Consider the following 17,868-nt stretch of genomic DNA (forward strand, 5'->3'; position numbering starts at 1 on the left):
AAATGAAGTTACTACTACTCATCACAGATGTTTCCTGAGCTTCAGAGATGACTTTTATGCCTTCGTTATTTCTATACCCCAAGTGCCTTTATAAAGTTGCCATTTAATACGATTTCTCACTTACAGGAGACAATGTTTACTTCATCTAATACTAAAATCCAAGAACTCACTGTACTGAATTTTAGTGGATCATAAAGACTTCCACTATAGCCTCTTGAGCAGTTAATGGCAAAATCGGATTTTTAAGTTTAAAAGGATTCCCAAATTGCATTTTTAGCAATAGACATTTTTATGACCCTAAAAATCAATAGCACATTCTGACTGAATTGCAAACTGGAAGATATAAAGTACCAACAATTCAGTAAACATTTCTATAGTAAATATATTATAAGGCGTGGCATACATTTAATAAAATCAAGTAACACAAGAAAACCGCTCCCCTCTCCTGGATTCCGAGCACACAGGGCACTCGGCTGATTCACAGGTCTGTTTTATCAGATGTGCTAAATATGTTTCTTCTCCTTTCTTCCCCTCCGCCCCTCCAGCATACATCCCCACTCCGATTTATTTTGGAGCAGTTATTGACACCACCTGCATGCTCTGGCAACAGGAATGCGGAGTGCAAGGCTCTTGCTGGGAGTACAATGTGACATCGTTTCGCTTTGTCTATTTTGGCCTGGCAGCCGGCCTCAAGTTCGTAGGCTTTATCTTTATTTTTCTGGCCTGGTACTCCATCAAATACAAGGAGGACGCGCTGCAGAGGCAGAGGTGGCGGGAGTTCCCCCTGGGCACTGTGAGTGAGCTGGTGGGCCACCCCGACGGCGCAGAGAAGTATGCCCGGACTAGGTCCTGCCCGGCTTTCGGCACGCAGGGGGAATTCCACGAAGAGACTCATCTGCGAAAAGGGATCCAATGCACAGCACAGACCTACCCGGGACCCTTCCCAGAAGCAATAAGTCCCTCCCCGGACCCGGGGCTGGAGGAGAGCCCTGTTGCCCTGTAGCCTCCCTCCTGACGCTTGCAAATGGAAGACTTTAGTTTTTTTGTTGGTTGAGTTGAATATTGGCGACTTGAGAAACACCCGTGCCTTCTTTTCTTTCTTCCCCTTTTTAAGCTCTAAAGACACAATCCTCAAACGAACACAACTCGGTCTGCACAGCCACTGTTGATTGAGGGCTGGATACCTCAGCCAGGCTGAGAACCCTTCCCGCCTTCGCTCCAGGAAGGCGGAGCTGCGATAGACTTGGTACCCTGTCCGCTATGTTAATTTCACGCTCGTGTACCAATAGGGTATAAGGCCAAGGCCCATGGTTACCCAAATCACGGAAATGTAAAGGCGGTGCATCTCATTAGCATACACTCCACACAAAGGTGAGCTCGACCATGGCCTTGCATTTACAAATCAACGGTTTTTTTAGATCTGAACACCTACTGTGAGTTCTGCTACAAAGCACAAATGAACTTGCCTCAACTATGCAATTTGATCGGGGGAAAATGTAAGTGCAGCATGCTACTTTTGCTTCCAGAGACTAAAGCAGATATGTTTTTGAAAAGAGGAAGCTTGACTTTCCTTAAAGTACTGTTAATAGCATTTTAGGCCACAGCAGACGGATAAATCAGGTAGGATTTTTCAAATGCTTCAAAGGAACTGTATGCATTGGGTGATAAAAGGAAAAGCTACTTCGTTTCATGAAACACATTCTCTTTTAGTCTGTGTGCCTCCATCATAAGGTAGTTAAGAAGGCTGCAAAATCATCTGATAGTTTGAATATAAACTCCAATATTCCTTCATCAGGGGCTTTAAAACTAGTGTGCTAAACAATATGGCTAGAAACCGTAATTTGAGATGCATAATAAGGAAAGAAACTCATGGCTCTCTCATCCAAAAAAAGAAAAAAAATTGCTGCAGAAATTCTTTTACCTCTTAAGGACCCACATAAGGATAGTTAGAAATTGTAAACTTGACACTGAAAATAGTTGGAAAAGGAATTTCAGAGACGTAAGATTGAGTGCCACCCGATCATTTTAGTTATCTGCTTGGAAACACTAGCAAATCTGTATTCTTCTCTTTCTATGTGCAGAAAATTGCTATGGTTGCTACTGAGATTGAGTCATTAAACCAGGAAAGCCATACTTGCCTGTATGGAAATCACCTTGAATACAGGAGGAGGGAGATCTGGGAGCCGGACCTAGAATATGATCCTAACTAATGATTGACAAATACAAAATAAACTGGTCTAGCCTACTGAACCCAGCTTTATCAGGGTTACAATCATTTTACACCAACCTTTGACTCCTCCCTGCTGTGACCTCCCGGGAGTGGTCTCAGAGAGGACTTGTCTGTTCCTTTGGGTTCATTACCCATGATCCTTCCCAGCACACCACTTCGACTTAGGTGCCACCCAGAATGCTTCCTCCATGGTTCTTCAGGCAGATGCCTCTGACAGCACTATGGACTGATGGTAAGTGAACTCATGGGAGCTGGCTGCTCAGAGAAAGAATCCTGACAACTCAGATACCAATATCACTGTTTCTGCCTAGGAGCCTGGGCTTACGTCGGGCTAATCTGGGAAATGGTTTCTTGACTGGTTTACACTCTTCCTCAGAAGGAATGTGATTGACAGAACTGTCCCATGATTCAGACGTCTTGCCCTCCATCGTTGGCCCCCCCCCCCCATGGGGTTGTGTGAATATTTCTGGGCGCAGGCTGTTTTCCTCTCTACCCTAGTGGCATCAGTCAAATGGTTCTCTTGGTTGCATGCAGTTTGTGGAGAGGGTTATCACTGTCAGACTGAATAATGCCTCCAGGGGGCAGAGCCAGTGCTCGGTGGCAAGGACTTCCTGTTGAGCAGTCTTGTGTGACTAAGTCTTAGAACCACTGTTGCCTGTAGATACACTGGTGTCCGTCAAACTTTAGTCAACATGGTGCATATTGAAGGTCTTTGGAAAATATTGCCGATTAACCCAGTGTCTGCTCTGGGGCCTCAGGTTCCCCCTTACCCTCTACGGAAAATCTTTGAGCCTTTGGAAGAGAAAGTTTCCTTTTGTGTTGGAGCTAAAGATAGGTTGGGGAAAGAGAGGTAGTGTTTCCGTAATTTCCCTCTGTTCATTAAGAAACTGTACTGAGAAAATATTGGTGGGATGCCACATTTTTGTAGCTAAGAGGATATGTCCCCCCACTGTTACAGTTTCTCTCTTCTTGGTTGGGTATTTTGGAAAGGAGCCGCTCTCAGAACTCCAGGATAGGGAATGATGGCGTCGTCCAGTATAATTAGAGAGCTGCTCCTCCATTCTCGACCTTGAACTGTCGTCCAGTTCAGCAATTGATGACTGGGTGCAAGTTCTTTCTCTTGGGCACCATTTGACCCATTGCCATTTGCCACTCTGTGAAGTCCTTTGGGTTTGATTAGGCCAGAATTCAAAGAAGTTAGCATGAGTTGTACATCACAATGTTAATATTGTACTGCCTTAAGTCTCTGATGCTGATAATTAGCAGGTGTAATTAATGTGTTGTTGGTGAGTGTAGAATAAGTAGTAAAAATCATGGTGGGTTGAAGTCTTCGAATATGTACCAAGTAAAAGTTGTTCCCAAAATGGTTTGGGCTCTGGTAGCATCACTGAAATATTATGTAGTCAACTAAAGTGATTATTTTATAGACATCATTTAATTGTATATATGAGGTTCTTATATGCTTGTTAATAAATTGATTGTTACTTCATAGTCCTATTATAAGTTTAATTGCCACCCTCCATGAGCTCAAGCTTATAATAACTTGCTTTGGAAAAAGGTCATCTTATTCCTTCATAAACTCTGTAGATTAATCTATTATTTGGCTTTAATATGCAAATATAATACCCGTGACTGTCACCTGTTAATCTAGAAGCCCCAGGGGGTGGGTGGGTGTTGGAGCACATTCTTTGGTTATTTTTATGACTATGAAATCCTGATCATTTGTAGGTGGCTTTAATTCTTGAAAAACAGTCTTCAGAACCAAGGTGGGGGAAGAAAGGAGGAGCAGAGAGGACACAAATTAGCATTTGTTGAGTGTTCGTGTATTTGCAGAGACTTAATGTGCATCATTCATGTAATCCTCTTAATAACTTTGAAAGATAGCTATGTTCTGTTATTGTTGTTGTTACTATTAAAACATCATGAAAACTGAGGCTCTGAGAGGTAAAGTGAGTGACCGGTTGAGGACTGTCGAGTGGGCATTTGTGGAAACCCTCCCGTGTGCCCAGGAGGCGTGGGAGAGCCCAAGCCCAGGGTGGCGGCCAATTCTACCTTGTGGTTTTGTGTGTCAGGGTTCAGCTGCAGGCTTCTCTCGCGGTGGCTCACTTCTTACACTACGTAATGCATATCAGCTTTGGTTAACAGAGGTAAGTTGTGACTTGACGGGAGTGAGGTAAATCATTTTACTTTTTGACATGTTACTGTTTCTGAAGAGTAGAGAAGTTGTTATTTCTTTGCATAACATAGGAAAAGGTCTGTGGGAAATATTAATATTTAACGTTCAGATCTGCAAGGTAAATTTACATTGATTTAGCTAAGTGTTATACTCAATTTTTTTTTGTCCTAACATACCTCAAGTATGTATTTCTAGTATTTAATATAGAACAAACCACTATTGATGGCAACGTTGTGTCTCAGTAGAGTTTCTGAAATGAAACATGAGGAAGGGAGGTCCAGACTGACGGAATCTGAGTTGTGGATTTCAGGGGTATGCTTTTCCACCCCCTCTTTCAGGATATTAACATTTCCATTCATTTTTTTTTTTTTGGTGAAAATTGGTTTAAGTTCCCTAATAAAAGGTTTAAATGAACATATACTAGTACAAAGTGTTACACGTGAAGCGAGCATATACAGAACATTATATGTAATATACCAAACCATCGTCCAGTTGTGACCGCCAGAAGGTGCAGTGCCAAACAGGAAGTGCAGCCCCAGAGAAGGGAGGAACCTGGCGGAGGTGAGGGCAGCCCTCCGTTCTCACCACCCACCAAGAAACTCTTCCTCAGTCCGCAGTTTCAGCTTGCATTTCTTGTGGGCTTGGAGCCAGAACATTGCCTTTGGGAGCTGGCTATGTGTCAGCCATAGGGTCACCAGGGAGAAGCTTCGTAGTTTGAATGGACCGGAAGCATTTGTGGAAATCCTCACGTGTGCCCAGGAGGCGTGGGAGAGCACAAGCCTAGGGTGGTGGCCAATTCCACTTGGTGATTTTGTGTGTTGGTAGGACATCCTGGTGGCACAGAAACTCGGACATAACTAGTGATATATTGGTGCACACAGCGTATTCTCAGTAGCAGGTAGACGTCACAATACGGTGTGATCCCAGCATCGCCTACGCTGCAGGTTTGCCGATTCTCTGTTATGTAGACCAGTTGGTGGCCTTTACACGTGTTTGTGATTTCTCTGTCAGGCCAACCAAGGGAGTGCCAGGGCTGACCGTGAAGTCAGCGGCCTTGAGCACTTTCTATCTTTTCTGTGTTCTCTTCTTTCCCCATCTCCCAGGCTGCTGCTAGCCGTGTCCATCCCAGACTTCTCGCTACAATGGAACCCGATCTGTGTATGTTATTTTTTTTTTTTATAGCAAAGGTGGAGATTTATTGAAGAACAAGTACAGATTCCCACATGGGAAAGGGGGAAAGAATTTCACAGTGCAGACTCCCACGTGGGGAGGGGGAAAGAGTCCCCCTGTGTATGTTATTTTAAGCACTTCATTTTTACTCAGCCCTAAGAAGGGTCAAGTATGAGGAAGTCCTTCCCTGGGTATTCGCTTTGGCAACGTTAAAAAGAATGCCTTGGTGCTAGAAGCATTTGATGACGCATGCTCACCACAAAACACGCCACTGAATCCACGGTGTTTCGTTGATAAGGGACTGCATGCGCTTGGCTTCTGAAACTCTGAACTTCCCGGAAACAAACACTCATTACTCTCATCAATTCATTTAATCCATGAACTTGATGTTGTAAAAATGAAGGGTGTAAGGGGGAAATCGTTTTTTCTATAAAAACTCAGTGCTTTTGATATTTATTTTAGCAAGAATAATCAGATGCTAAAAATAATTTCCAAGAGAGGAGAAAAATATTTCAGATAATCTTTTCTTATTCTCTAAAAACGCACACCCATGTAAGGTGTTTTTAATGCTAGGGTTTGGAAGGTGTTGTCTTTTTTCTGGTATTCTATTCCATGTGAAAATTGAAGGAGAAAAATATTAAAAACTAAAACCAATGTAATTGAAGGGACATGTTCCAGCGGTTCTCAACCCGTGGGTCGCGACCCCTTTGGGGGTCGAACGACCCTTTCACAGGGGTCGCCCAAGACCATCAGAAAACACATATATAATTACATATTGTTTTTGTGATTAATCACTATGCTTTAATTATGTTCAATTTGTAACAATGAAAATACATCCTGCATATCAGATGTTTACATTACGGTTCATAACAGTAGCAAAATTACAGTTATGAAGTAGCAACGAAAATAATTTTATGGTTGGGGGTCACCACAACATGAGGAACTGTATTAAAGGGTTGCGGCATTAGGAAGGTTGAGAACCACTGTGTTAAACCAAAGGGGTGAACAAAAGAAGTTTAAAGTTTGTATCTAGAAAAGAAAAATAAGAATAATTGGTAAGATTTTATAGTGAGCATTTCTCTTAAAATACATACCTCCACCCCAAACCCCAAATGTCAGATAGAAGCACGAACAGGCAGGTCAGCCTCTAATTCTTTAAAGGAGATGTGATACTGTGTCAAACCAGCTGGCGTCAGGATCCTAATGGAGTGTGTGTTCAGCGTGTGTGTGTGTTTTGTGTGTAGAGGTGTGTATGCCTGTGATGAAAGGCTGTTTTGAGTTGTTGCATAAAGAACTCTGATTTTGCGATTTTAAAAATGAATATTTATTTGGTGACCTCTTAGGGTACTTTAAAATATGTATAATTTCCTTGTGTTTAATGAAATCTATTGTCAATGTACTAATCGACCTCGGTTTACAACATCTTGAATACTTGATCACTGAAAATTAAGAAAAAAAGTTAAAAAAATAAGAATAAAGTGTGTTGGATTGAAAGTAGTTTGTCTCTTACGATTTTTGTTGTCTGAAGAAACGAAGCAGTGAAGCTGGTGTGGTCATCCCTCCACACAATGAAGACCCAGGGGTTTGATTGGATTAAATAGCCCACCACTGCTCTGAAAAATAGTGGTAATGAACTCCTTATTTAACTGATAATTCTGCCTTGAAGTCAGATGTCCTACATGTCATCTATTAAGACTATAGTTTTAAGAGCCTGCAGGAGCGCATTTTTCATTGAGTCACCAGAGAGTAATTTTAAGTAGTCCATCGCTTAATTTAAATTCAGACTTTGGCCCTGCAGAACTATGTGCCTTGAATAAGGTTTATGCTAGTCAAGATAAGCTGCATTATGCTTAAAAACATGCTAACTGCCAAATCTCAGTGGCTCCATAGCATAAAAGTTTGCTACTTATTTCCATGACATGGTTCTATGTGTGTGTTCCATGTACATGTGCTCAAGGGCCCACCCAGCCTGACAGAGGTTTTACCATCTTTTTTGTGTGTTTGTTTTTTCCCATTGATTTTTAGAGAGAGAGTGGAAGAGAGAGGGAAAGACAGAGAAACATCAATGTGAGAGAAATACATGGATTGGTTGCCTCCTGCACGTTCCCTGACCAGGGCCTGGGCCAGGGAGGAGCCTGCAACTGAGGTACATGCCCTTGCCTGGAATTGAACCTGGGACCCTTTGGTCTGCAGGGCGACACTATGCACTGAGCCAAACCAGCTTGGGTGAGGTTCTACTATCTTGAAGCTGCACCATCTGGAACCTTCAGGGTTGGTCATTTTTGCTGAGCAAGGAAAGAAAGAGCCCAGAGAAGGCAAAGGCCTTTTCTCTTTCTCAGCCCAGAAGTGAGTTGTCACATTGCATTGTCTGAATCAGTTGCACATCCCTAACTTCTGGGATCCTGGATGTGTACGGGAGCAAATGGTGAGCATTTGGTAGGTATTTGTTTTTTTCTTTTTGCCACACAGTTGGCCGTGACAAATTAAGAAGAATTCCCAAAGGAATCCAACTCATTCTTCTGAAAATTGGTAAACAAAAGGGAAGTTCCAAGTCTCAAGCATAAACACGAAAGATTTCTGAAGGAGTGACTGTCCAAACTTTGCCAACAAAGTAGTTAAAACTCCCTTTCCCCAAACTCCACGGATGGAGTTCGTCGTTGCTAAAGCGCCCATGAACTGGTCTGAAACTGGAGCAGGAACGTGAGCTCAGACTCCACCCTTGGGGGAAAGCGCTGGATTTCCAGGTCTCTTCCGATGGAAGGCAGAGTTTTGCAAGGACACTGGCATCTGAGACTTTTGAGTGAGAGGCGGAAGGAGGTAAAGGAGTGTGGAAGTAACAGCTTGACCCATGGGCCGAAGCACAGAGTGGTTATATTTTATAGTTAGGAGGCCCCCTGGAGCACTGCATAGGTGGAGAGCAGCTAATCGATTTCCCTTTCTTACCTCGTCACCCCCTGCACAGCGAAACTGAAGAGTCACAGTGGCTCAAGATACATGCTATTGGGAGAGTGCAGGAAGTCTGTTGACTTCTGGATAAATGCTTATTTCTCACAGTGGCTTTGTGCATTCATCAAGGGAGCCATTATGCAAAGAGCACATAGAACCCTCCTTCTCCAATCTACCAGCCTCTCCACAATTTTGTGCGCAGTTTAGGCAAAAGTTTCCTCTTTAATTTCTTTGATATCTCACACTTTCATGGGAGAGACAGAACCAGTCTGTAAATTGTGTTGTTTTTGTTGTTTTTTTTTTTGAAATAAGTACATGGGGAAAAGTTTCTTTTTGAGAAATGAGGGAGGAAAGATTATGAGGTAGCTACTGCTTTAGCCCAGACTTGGTCTGACCTCAGCGTTTTAAGAGCTATTAAAAAGCACCCAATTCCTCTCTTGTTTTTAAAACTGTCAGCTGGGCAGACAGGGCCTGTGGGAGCCAACAAACATTTTTAATTGCACAAAGTCATTGGAAAGCAAGGCAATCAATATTCGGTGCTCACTTTTGAATTTAAATGTCAAAGTTTGACATAGCTCCAACTCATAATATCCATATAAATCAGTAGAATGTTAAGACCGTTCATTGGCCTGCTGGCTTGGCTAGGATCCTAGGCACTGAAGAAAGAGCAAGCCTGCTGTGGATCATGCTGTTCTAGATGTGTTCTTGTCTAAGTGGTAGTGAAGCTACTTTAGAAATCAATTCAGTGGCAGGTCTGCCAGGGGCCAGGTCCTGGCTCCCAGCCAAAATGTCTTTGGTTGCACTACAGTGCCATCTACTGGTCAGTATGGAAAATACATGCTCTGCTAATCTCTGGGCTTGAGTTGCGTGGGACTCCTAGTTAACCACATACATATTAATTTAAGGTGGCGAAGTGGATGACATCTCTCTCCTATTAGTGGTTGGATTGGTTGCACTCTGGTTCTGGGTCATGTGAACTGTTGGTTGCTGGGAGGTAATGTGGGAGAAGAGGATTGGGGTAGAGGATGCAGATTCTCCAAAGTCCTGGGAGGCTGACCCTTGTGGGGGCTGGAAATTCAGAACAGAAGGTAGATACCTTTGCTCACCACTCCCATTTGCCAACAGAAAAATGAGGTGGTGCTCAGCACGAAAGACTTCAACTCTGTAGCTCCCTTTGTACCTACCCTTCTGCAGTGCTTCCCTAACATCTGGGATCAGAGATGTCCCAGCAGAAAAAAAAATCTGACTTTTGAAAGTCATTCTATCTACTTCATACAACACTGGACTCACTCTGAGGCCAAGGTATTATGCGGGCAAACTGTTCAACATCAACAACACAACGAGGTGAGTTGACCAATACTAACCAATGGTCACATTGGGTGCGTTTCTTTTATTATTATTATTTTTGGATCTTTACTGTTGAGAGTATTACAGATGTCCCCCTTTTCTACCCCTATTTCCCCCCTCCACCCAGTTCCTGCCCCACCCCAGGCCTTCACCACCCTATTGTCTGTGTCCGTAGGTAACGCATAGATGCATATAAGATATCTGGTTAATCCCTTCCCGCCCTCCCCCCTTCCCTCTGATAATTTGTCAGTTTGTTCCATGTTTCCATGCATCTGATTCTATTTTATTCATCAGTTTACTTTGTTCATTATATTCCTTGTTCATTTATTTTGATTTTTAGATTCAATTGTCGATAAATATGTATTTATTGCCATTTTATTCGTATTTTCTATCATTTTTTTCCTTCTCTTTTCTAGAATGCCCTTCAACATTTCATGTAATACTGGTTTGGTGGTGATGAACTCCTTTAGCATTTTCTTATCTAGGTTGCTTGCTTCAATTTCATTTAGATATTTTTCTGGAGATTTCTTGTTCTTTCACTTGTGACATGTTTCTTTGTCTCCGCATTTTGGCTGCTTCCCTGTTTGTTTCTATGTATTAGATAGAGTGGCTATGTCTCCTGGTAATCAGTAGAATGGTCTTGTGTAGTAGGTGACCTGTAGGGCCCAGTGGCTCAGCCTCCCCAGTCACCTGAGCTGGGCACTCTAGGTGTCCCCCTGTGTGGGCTGTGTGCACAGTCTTGTAGTTGAGTCTTGATTACTGTTGGCATCACTGGGAGAAGTTGACCCCCAGGCCAATTGGCTGTGAGGACCAGCTGCGACTACAGTGGAAGAGCACCTGTGCAGGAGACTCTCCTATGGAGCAGTGTGTTGCTTGTTGATGTGTAGAGTTGTAATCTGGTATGTTCTGAAGCTGGCCACTGGATGCACTGGCTCTGGGAACTCCTGGGAGGTGCAACATCAACCACTGCCTGGAGCCACCCGGCAGGAGCTACAGAGACGTCTGCAAATGGCTGTTATTTGTATTGGGTTTGGAGTGCCCAGCTGAGGCACAGCTTTGAAGTAAAGCAGGCTGGTGCTAGTGCTGGGTCTTGGGTCTTTTATTGATAGGTATGGGGTATGCTGATGCCAGCTACTGCTTTTTTGAGAGAGATTAGCAAAGTCTATATCCTGAGCCAGGAGGCCATTCATATGGCAAACAGCTTGAGTGGGGCTGCAAATTGAATGGGGTAGGGTCTCAGGGAATCACTAGGGCAGAGTGAACTGTGTGAGCCAGGCTGATGGAGACTCAGATGTGGCTGCCTGTCAGCTCTGCGAAGGTGGAGGTCTCAGCGTAGGAAAAATGACCCCTGCAAACACCCCTGACTGGAAGAAAGCCACCCCCGAGTTCTTGCCCTGATGCCAGACAATCCATTTCCTCCCCGAATGTCCCTGGTTCCTTTCAAGCCGGCACCCCAGCACTGGAGCTCAGAGAGATTGAGTCCAAGTAAGTTCATGAGCTAGCCCTTTAAGAGGAACTAGGTAAGTTTCTTGGTCTGAAATGGGGGAAGGAGCAAGGCTATGCATGTGGCCAGTTATTCTCACTCTGTTGGCCCCAGACTTGATACAGCATTGGTGTTGCTTTACCTGGGGGACCGTGTAAAATGGAGGAGATATTATATCCAGGGCTGGAGGGGAACAGGGAAATTTACATGGGAAGGAAAAGCAAAACTTCGAATAATATGGGAATTGAAGAGTGGGTGGGGTTTCTATAGGTTGAGATGGTGAATGGGGATAAACCCCAGGAGGATAGATGGAAAGTGGAGGAAAATTAAGACCTGGGAAGGTGGTGCCAACCCAGGGGAAGCTGGTGGTGACCGGTGAGGTGGAGGGGGAGCAGGTGGGTGGATGAAAGGCTAGAGCAAACATGTCAAACTTGCGGCCCGTGGGCCACATACCTTGTTTATTTGGCCCGTGTTAGCCTTTGAGTTTGACATGCTTAGGCTAGAGCTTCACAGAGGGTGTTAAGCAATCATTGAAGGTTTCTGAGTCAGAGGCTGAGATCTGAGCCACACCTGGCAGTGAGTGTGGGATGTGTTGGAGGTGGGAGAGGCTAGAGATGGGAAAGGGGCCGAGGGGGCGATTGCAGCTTCCATAGCAGCATCTGTAAGTTCATACCCAATGAACCAGGCTAGTGGACCACATCATGGTATTAATTGCCCCAAATATTTTGATTATCAACTGAAGATCTTTGTTTTCTATTAAAATGAAATTTGAAAATATCAAGCAGAACTGGACTAATTTGGGAAATGGAAGACCTTCTTATATCTGAGAACGTATCAGCTCTAAAGCAAGTCCTGAAAAGTAAGCATTAATTTTTAACTTCTTAAAAGGTATGTTTTGTGTGGAATGGGAGTGATAAGTAGTCATTCCTTCTTTCTTAAAACACCCTGCAGATGTCGGTGGTTATAGGTGATTTCTTTATAGGAAGCTGGGAGGAGCCTTAGATAGTCATTATCTGGTTTGGATAGAACAGGTTTCTGTCTTGCATGCCAACACCAGATCTGCAGTGTTGGTGGTAGCTGGCTGAGGCAGAAGTGGGCATCGATACTCTGGCTTAATGGCAAAGTGTCTACGCATTAGCAATGTCTTCCCTGGGCACATTTTGTGAAAAGCAAGCACTTATGCTATGCATTTTCTATTTTAAATTCAAACCTCTCATTTTACAATTGAGGAAGCTGTTTTCAAGAGGTTATGTGACTTTTCTAAGCTCACAGAGATAGTAAAAATTAGAGTTTGCCATGAAGTTAGGTCCAATTTCATGGTCATTGTTCTATTACTCCTAATCAAATGGGGTCCCCCTAACAGCCTTTCTTCCCTAATCTGGTATGTGTGTGTGAGAGAAGGGGAGAGAGAAATGTGCATGAGCATATGTGTTGAGAAAGTGGGGAGGGGCTGGCCTTTGCCTCTGCTAATCTCTTCATCTTCTATGTCTGTACGGAAAGGGCAGGTGGGACACTTGCTCAGACCTTCTGAGCATCAGCCTCCTCCCAGATCCAATTGAGGCCAGTTGGCCAGCCAATCTCTAAGGGCCCTTTACACATAGTTGGTACTCCATGGTTATCGAATTGAACTAAAATGTAATTTTCTCCAGGAGAGCAACCTTTGGCCTAGACACATTTTACAGGAAAGGAAGAGGGCACAAAGACATGCCTTTGGACACCACCATTGCCTGGGACTCTCGATGAAATGGTGGGGTTGTGGACTGGATTGTGTCTCCTCTAAATTCACATATTGAAGTCCTAATCTCCAAAGGTTAAATGAGGTCATCGACTGGTGAGAGAGAGGATGTGCATGAACAGAGAAGAGGCCATGCGAGGACACAGCGAGAAGGTGGCCCATCTGCAAGCCAAGGAGAGAGGCCTCAAGAGAAAGCAGCCCTGCCCACAGGTCTTGCTTCCAGCCTCCAGAATGGTGAGAAGATACGTTTCTGTTGTTTAAGGCATCCAGTCTGTGATGTTCTCTCATGGCAGCTCTGACAGTACAGCTGGCTTCCTCAGTTATCCGAGGACTGAACTGGCAGCTCCCAAAGTCCTTTGCTTTTTTCCCCTTTACTACCAGAGATTTCTGATTTCTGGACAGGAATTGTTAGCAGCTCTTCCTGAGGGGGAAAGTCCTCAGGAAATCTGGAGCAGAAGGAAGTGCATGGACTCTGTCCATCAGAAAACTCGAGGTTTTGGAGGGTGGTTAGGTCTCCACCACAGTCCATGGTCCCCAAACTGCCTTTGGTGGGGGGTGTGCTCCTGTGCTGTCCATCCCGTCCTCCTGACAGCAATGAGACACATCGATGCTGTGATCCCTGACCCGAGAATGTTCTGTAACACATGGACTTCCGGTCATTTTTACTGCTACGGCTACTATTCATGTAAATTGAGACCAGGACTTAGTTTTACTAGAAGGAATGGGTGCACCTCAAGAACTTGGTCCAGTTCATTCCTCTGAAACAGGTAAAGTTTAAACACCTTTTATTTCAAGAAATAATGCTTCTAGACTTTCCTGAAGCCAGAATTGTTCTATAAAAGTAGTACAGAATATTACACAAGATTAAAAAAAAAAACACACACGGTATGCTTCTTAATAACTTGAAGCCTTTTTACAAAGCATATCATTCATGACCATAAATATGTTTCCTCTGTCATTCAGCCGGTGGCACACACATCTGATAAAGAGCTAGTGAATTTTAACATATGTACAGAGTCTACAATAAGGAGTTAAAGTTATCAAAGATTCAGCTATACCATTGTAAATTATCTTTAAAAGAGTTTACCTTAAACACTTAAAGAAAACATAATTTACCAATGCGTTTGAGTTATCTAAAAGGAAAATCATTGTTAAGCTATTACTGGGAAGTTGATTAGGCTACTGATAACTTTCAATGAGGTAATCCTTTTGCTGGTCTTTAAAAATCTAATACATAGTAAGAATGTTTTCAAGAACACGTTTTGAACTATGCCTTTAAAAAATCAGAACTTGGTGAAGGTCTTAATCATACAATCTATGTGTTTAAATTATGAAACATTCACGAGTATGTTTTATTGGAAAAATTCCGTATATAAATTCAAAACAATATATTTTCTCAACACTTAAGCTTATTAGCCAGGCCAAGAAAACAAAACAAAGATGGAGGGGAATCTTTAGTCCTTTTATCCTGTTAAGAAAATGAAAATTTAGCTATCTTAAGTATATGATGAACACTTTGAGGCTAGGCACAGAGAGAGCAAGTGATCTTTGTTTTGCTTATTTATTTTTGCTGCTAACATTAGCCATGCCTTTCTGCTAATCAGTTTTAGCAAGTCAAGGGGAACCACATGCAATATTTTCTGGCAAAAGCATATGTTAAACAATATGGGATCCATACTGTGTGTCATCCTTGGGGATCTAGTTTAATTTGTCTCTCTGAGAGCAAGCAGTGAGACTGTGACAAGCCTGTAAAAAAAAAAAAAGACTAGCCAAACAGACATGGCTTTTAGATCTCAAAGTGCAAAATCATTGACCTAAAAGTGATGGCATTGAAAAATTCCAGTGGTTAAAAATGAGTCCAAACCACATGATGCAGGCAGTGGGAAGTGTGTTGAAAGTTTCACCGAGGACATCCAGTTTCAGAAATGCAGGAAGGCACAATTCTAGCCATCGTGGTGGATAGCATTTGTATATGCAGGTCTCTACAACTTTCCAAAGTTAATACTGTTTTAGTATCCACTAAACCAACAAAAATCCACAAATTACCTTTCTTTCTCACCTTGACACACAGTGAATTACAGCACCGGTTCCTTGTGCGTCCGCTCGCATGCGCACTGACGTCTACTGCAGGCAGGTACCTAGGGTAGCTTGGAATGTTGGTTGTCTTGATTGCCTTTATTAGTTTACTGATAAAAAGTTAATACTGTGTTTAGGGTAAGGTAACAATTTTGTCTAATCAGTCTCCCTTCTGTGACTTTTCTCCACCTCGTTAGACATACTCTCCATGCTGCTGGCGTTACTAGGCTGCTCCGAGGTGGACACTTTGATCGTCTGAGGAGTGGAATCCGGGTCAGAATGCCCAGGAAGATACAGCTGACCTTCGGAGACAGCTTCTCCTGGACCACCATCCTGGGGAAGGCCTTTTTGGTGCCTGCTGATGGGCTGCAGCCTGGCGTCGAGTTTGAGCACCAGCTCTGGCATGTCACCACCACTGAGGTCAAGTTCAAGATGACTCACCTCTTCATGCTCCATCCATTGGTCAGTTTTATGATTTCTCCAGTGTTCAGAATTCAAACGACTAACTTCTGGAATGTCGTTATTCCATTCAAGTTTACTCTCCGGACTGAATGTTGGTCGGTTCAAATGCAGGGTTTGAAGGTCGGCTGGCAACGTCAAAGGAGGGGCTTCCTCAACCGTAGGGCTTGGGTCTTCATCTGACTCAGCAGAGGCCATCTCTACCGGCACAGAGGGCTCAGCAGATACAGCCAGGAACCCATCACTTCGAGCAGTTGTAGTCTTATTTGTTTTCTTTTGCTCGTGGTGACTGTTCAGCAGTGCAAATATTCTATCTACATCCTCCAAGTACGTAGTCCAGTCAACCAGACTAAGTCTGTAGTTCTGTCTGTGCTCATAGATGCTTTCCTTTATGCTGTATAAACCCTCCAGGCCTTGCCCGCCGATGTCTGCAGTGGGACTGGGAAGGCTAACCTTCCCATCCATCCCATAACTGTCCTCTGTGAAGAGAGAGGAAGATGGGTCATTAGTGGAGAAAAGATTTCCTACTTTCAGACAAGCAGCTGGCATTGTTTTTACAGAGCAAATCAATTTGAAGTATAACACTGAAAAGTATCTCACCCTGGTAATTTATTATCAAGGAGTGGCCTTAGGGTACAAAAGTGATTGAATAACACAAAATTGGGAAGAAGATCAAACAAGTGATAACGGCTACAACTAGGCGAAGTTAGAGGCTCATGTTTTCCCCCTGGCTCTACGCAAGCCAACTCTGTAACCATCAAATTGTGTAAGTCTGAGTTCTGGTTCCCTCATCTGTCAAACATGGGAATGCTTGTGTGATAAAACCCTTGCTTCTTCTGGGGTTGCTGGGTAAATGATGGATTTGAAAGTATTAGGAAGATATTTTTATTTTATATCACCTGGTACTTTGTTTAAAAACGAATGCAACTAAACTCTTCAAATCAAATACTTAAATCCATTTCTTTGTGTGTGTTTTTTTGCTCTAAAAATCCTATGATAGATCAGTCTTTCAGTGGTTTTCGTAGTATGCAGAGAATGCACCCCCTTCTCTCTCTCTCAGATCTTTCTACATCACTGAGATGACCACAGTCCTGCAGAAAGCGCCATCTTTTCCCTAGTTGTGCCCAAGTACTGTTCTAAAGAGATGGCCTAGATTAATGCAGTAACTAGCGATCCAGATCGGCAGGAAAAAGAACTAAAACTAAACAAAACCCCAAATCTCAGTTTAACTAGAAGATAGAAAATGTATATAACCTTCAAATCACCTGTAAGTAAAAAAAAAAGTTAACACCAAATCTCAGCAGAGCTGGATGACATATTTTGGGCACAAGCCCTAGAAAACAGTATGGACGAGAGCAGAAGGAGGTGAGGATGGAGCCAAGAATTGATTTGAAACCATCGCTGGAAAGAATGTCACCCTGAAGTATGAAATACGGTAGAGTCCTGGTACATCACAGAGGTGACCCCAAGGAAGGGACTTAAGTGTGCATGCATCAAGGTGGCTGTGTGAAAGGCCTGGCTTTTGGGAGAAACGGATACAGAGGAAGGGAGATACACCCTTTGGAAATCAGATCATAAAGGAAAAAGGAAACAAAGAAGGGACATTTCAGGTCCTGCAAGAAAAATAGGAATAAAAGATTGGAGTACATGCGACCTTTCCCACTCCCACCCCCAAATAATACATGAAAAAGTATGTGTGGCTACACTGCCGGAAAAAGATCCTCTTAAATTATAAATTGTAAATACTTCAAATTCGTGAAATTAGTAAAAGCAGCCTACATTTTCACAAAATTATTATAACAGAAAACAAGGAATCCATCCTTTTATGACAATGCCCCTGCCAAAATAAACTATAAAGTGAAAAAAGATACAACACAACACTGCCAAGTAAATGCAATCAAGCATCTGAGGATGGGAAAGCCACCTTCAATCAGAAATTAGAGTATGAGCCAAGGCTGGAATGTCCAGACGAGCTCTCCCGCAAGTATCAGGCTCTAGAAAAACAGTTCCAAAAAAATGTAAGCATGCACGGTACACTGTGCATGTCAGCTCCTCTCGAATACAGTGGGGCCTTGACTTACGAGTGTCCCGACTAACGAGTGTTTTGAGATACCAGCTGTCTCGGCCGATTTTTTGCGTTGAGTTGACAGAGTGATTTGAGTTAACGAGCTCCTCAACAAGCTCGGTCTCGGAACGAATTAAACTCGTAAGTCAAGGCCCCACGGTAGTCTTCTAGCAGATGAGTT

At 43.2% G+C, this 17,868-nt stretch overlaps 2 protein-coding genes across 14 annotated transcripts in view; one reads left to right on the forward strand and one right to left on the reverse strand.

The window, feature by feature from the left end:
• Positions 1–14,423, forward strand: part of SLCO5A1 (solute carrier organic anion transporter family member 5A1) — a 112,695-nt gene extending 98,272 nt beyond the window's left edge. For 2 of the 4 annotated variants that reach the window (XM_059672947.1, XM_059672946.1), the window contains one exon: positions 546–14,423. In XM_059672947.1, coding sequence (XP_059528930.1) covers positions 546–1,003 — 458 coding nt within the window. In that variant the 3' untranslated portion in view covers positions 1,004–14,423. The remainder of the gene's footprint in view (positions 1–545) is intronic. The other 2 variants (XR_009449666.1, XR_009449665.1) reach the window with 2 other exon arrangements.
• The window catches only part of SULF1 (sulfatase 1), a 173,837-nt gene continuing 169,824 nt past the window's right edge, over positions 13,856–17,868 (reverse strand). For 8 of the 10 annotated variants that reach the window (XM_059672934.1, XM_059672935.1, XM_059672936.1 and 5 more), the window contains one exon: positions 13,856–16,101. In XM_059672934.1, the coding sequence (XP_059528917.1) occupies positions 15,320–16,101 (782 nt within the window). In that variant the 3' untranslated portion in view covers positions 13,856–15,319. The remainder of the gene's footprint in view (positions 16,102–17,868) is intronic. The other 2 variants (XM_059672944.1, XM_059672943.1) reach the window with 1 other exon arrangement.

Source organism: Myotis daubentonii, chromosome 17, assembly GCF_963259705.1.
Source record: "Myotis daubentonii chromosome 17, mMyoDau2.1, whole genome shotgun sequence".
In the NCBI taxonomy this organism is placed as follows: Eukaryota; Metazoa; Chordata; class Mammalia; order Chiroptera; family Vespertilionidae; genus Myotis; species Myotis daubentonii.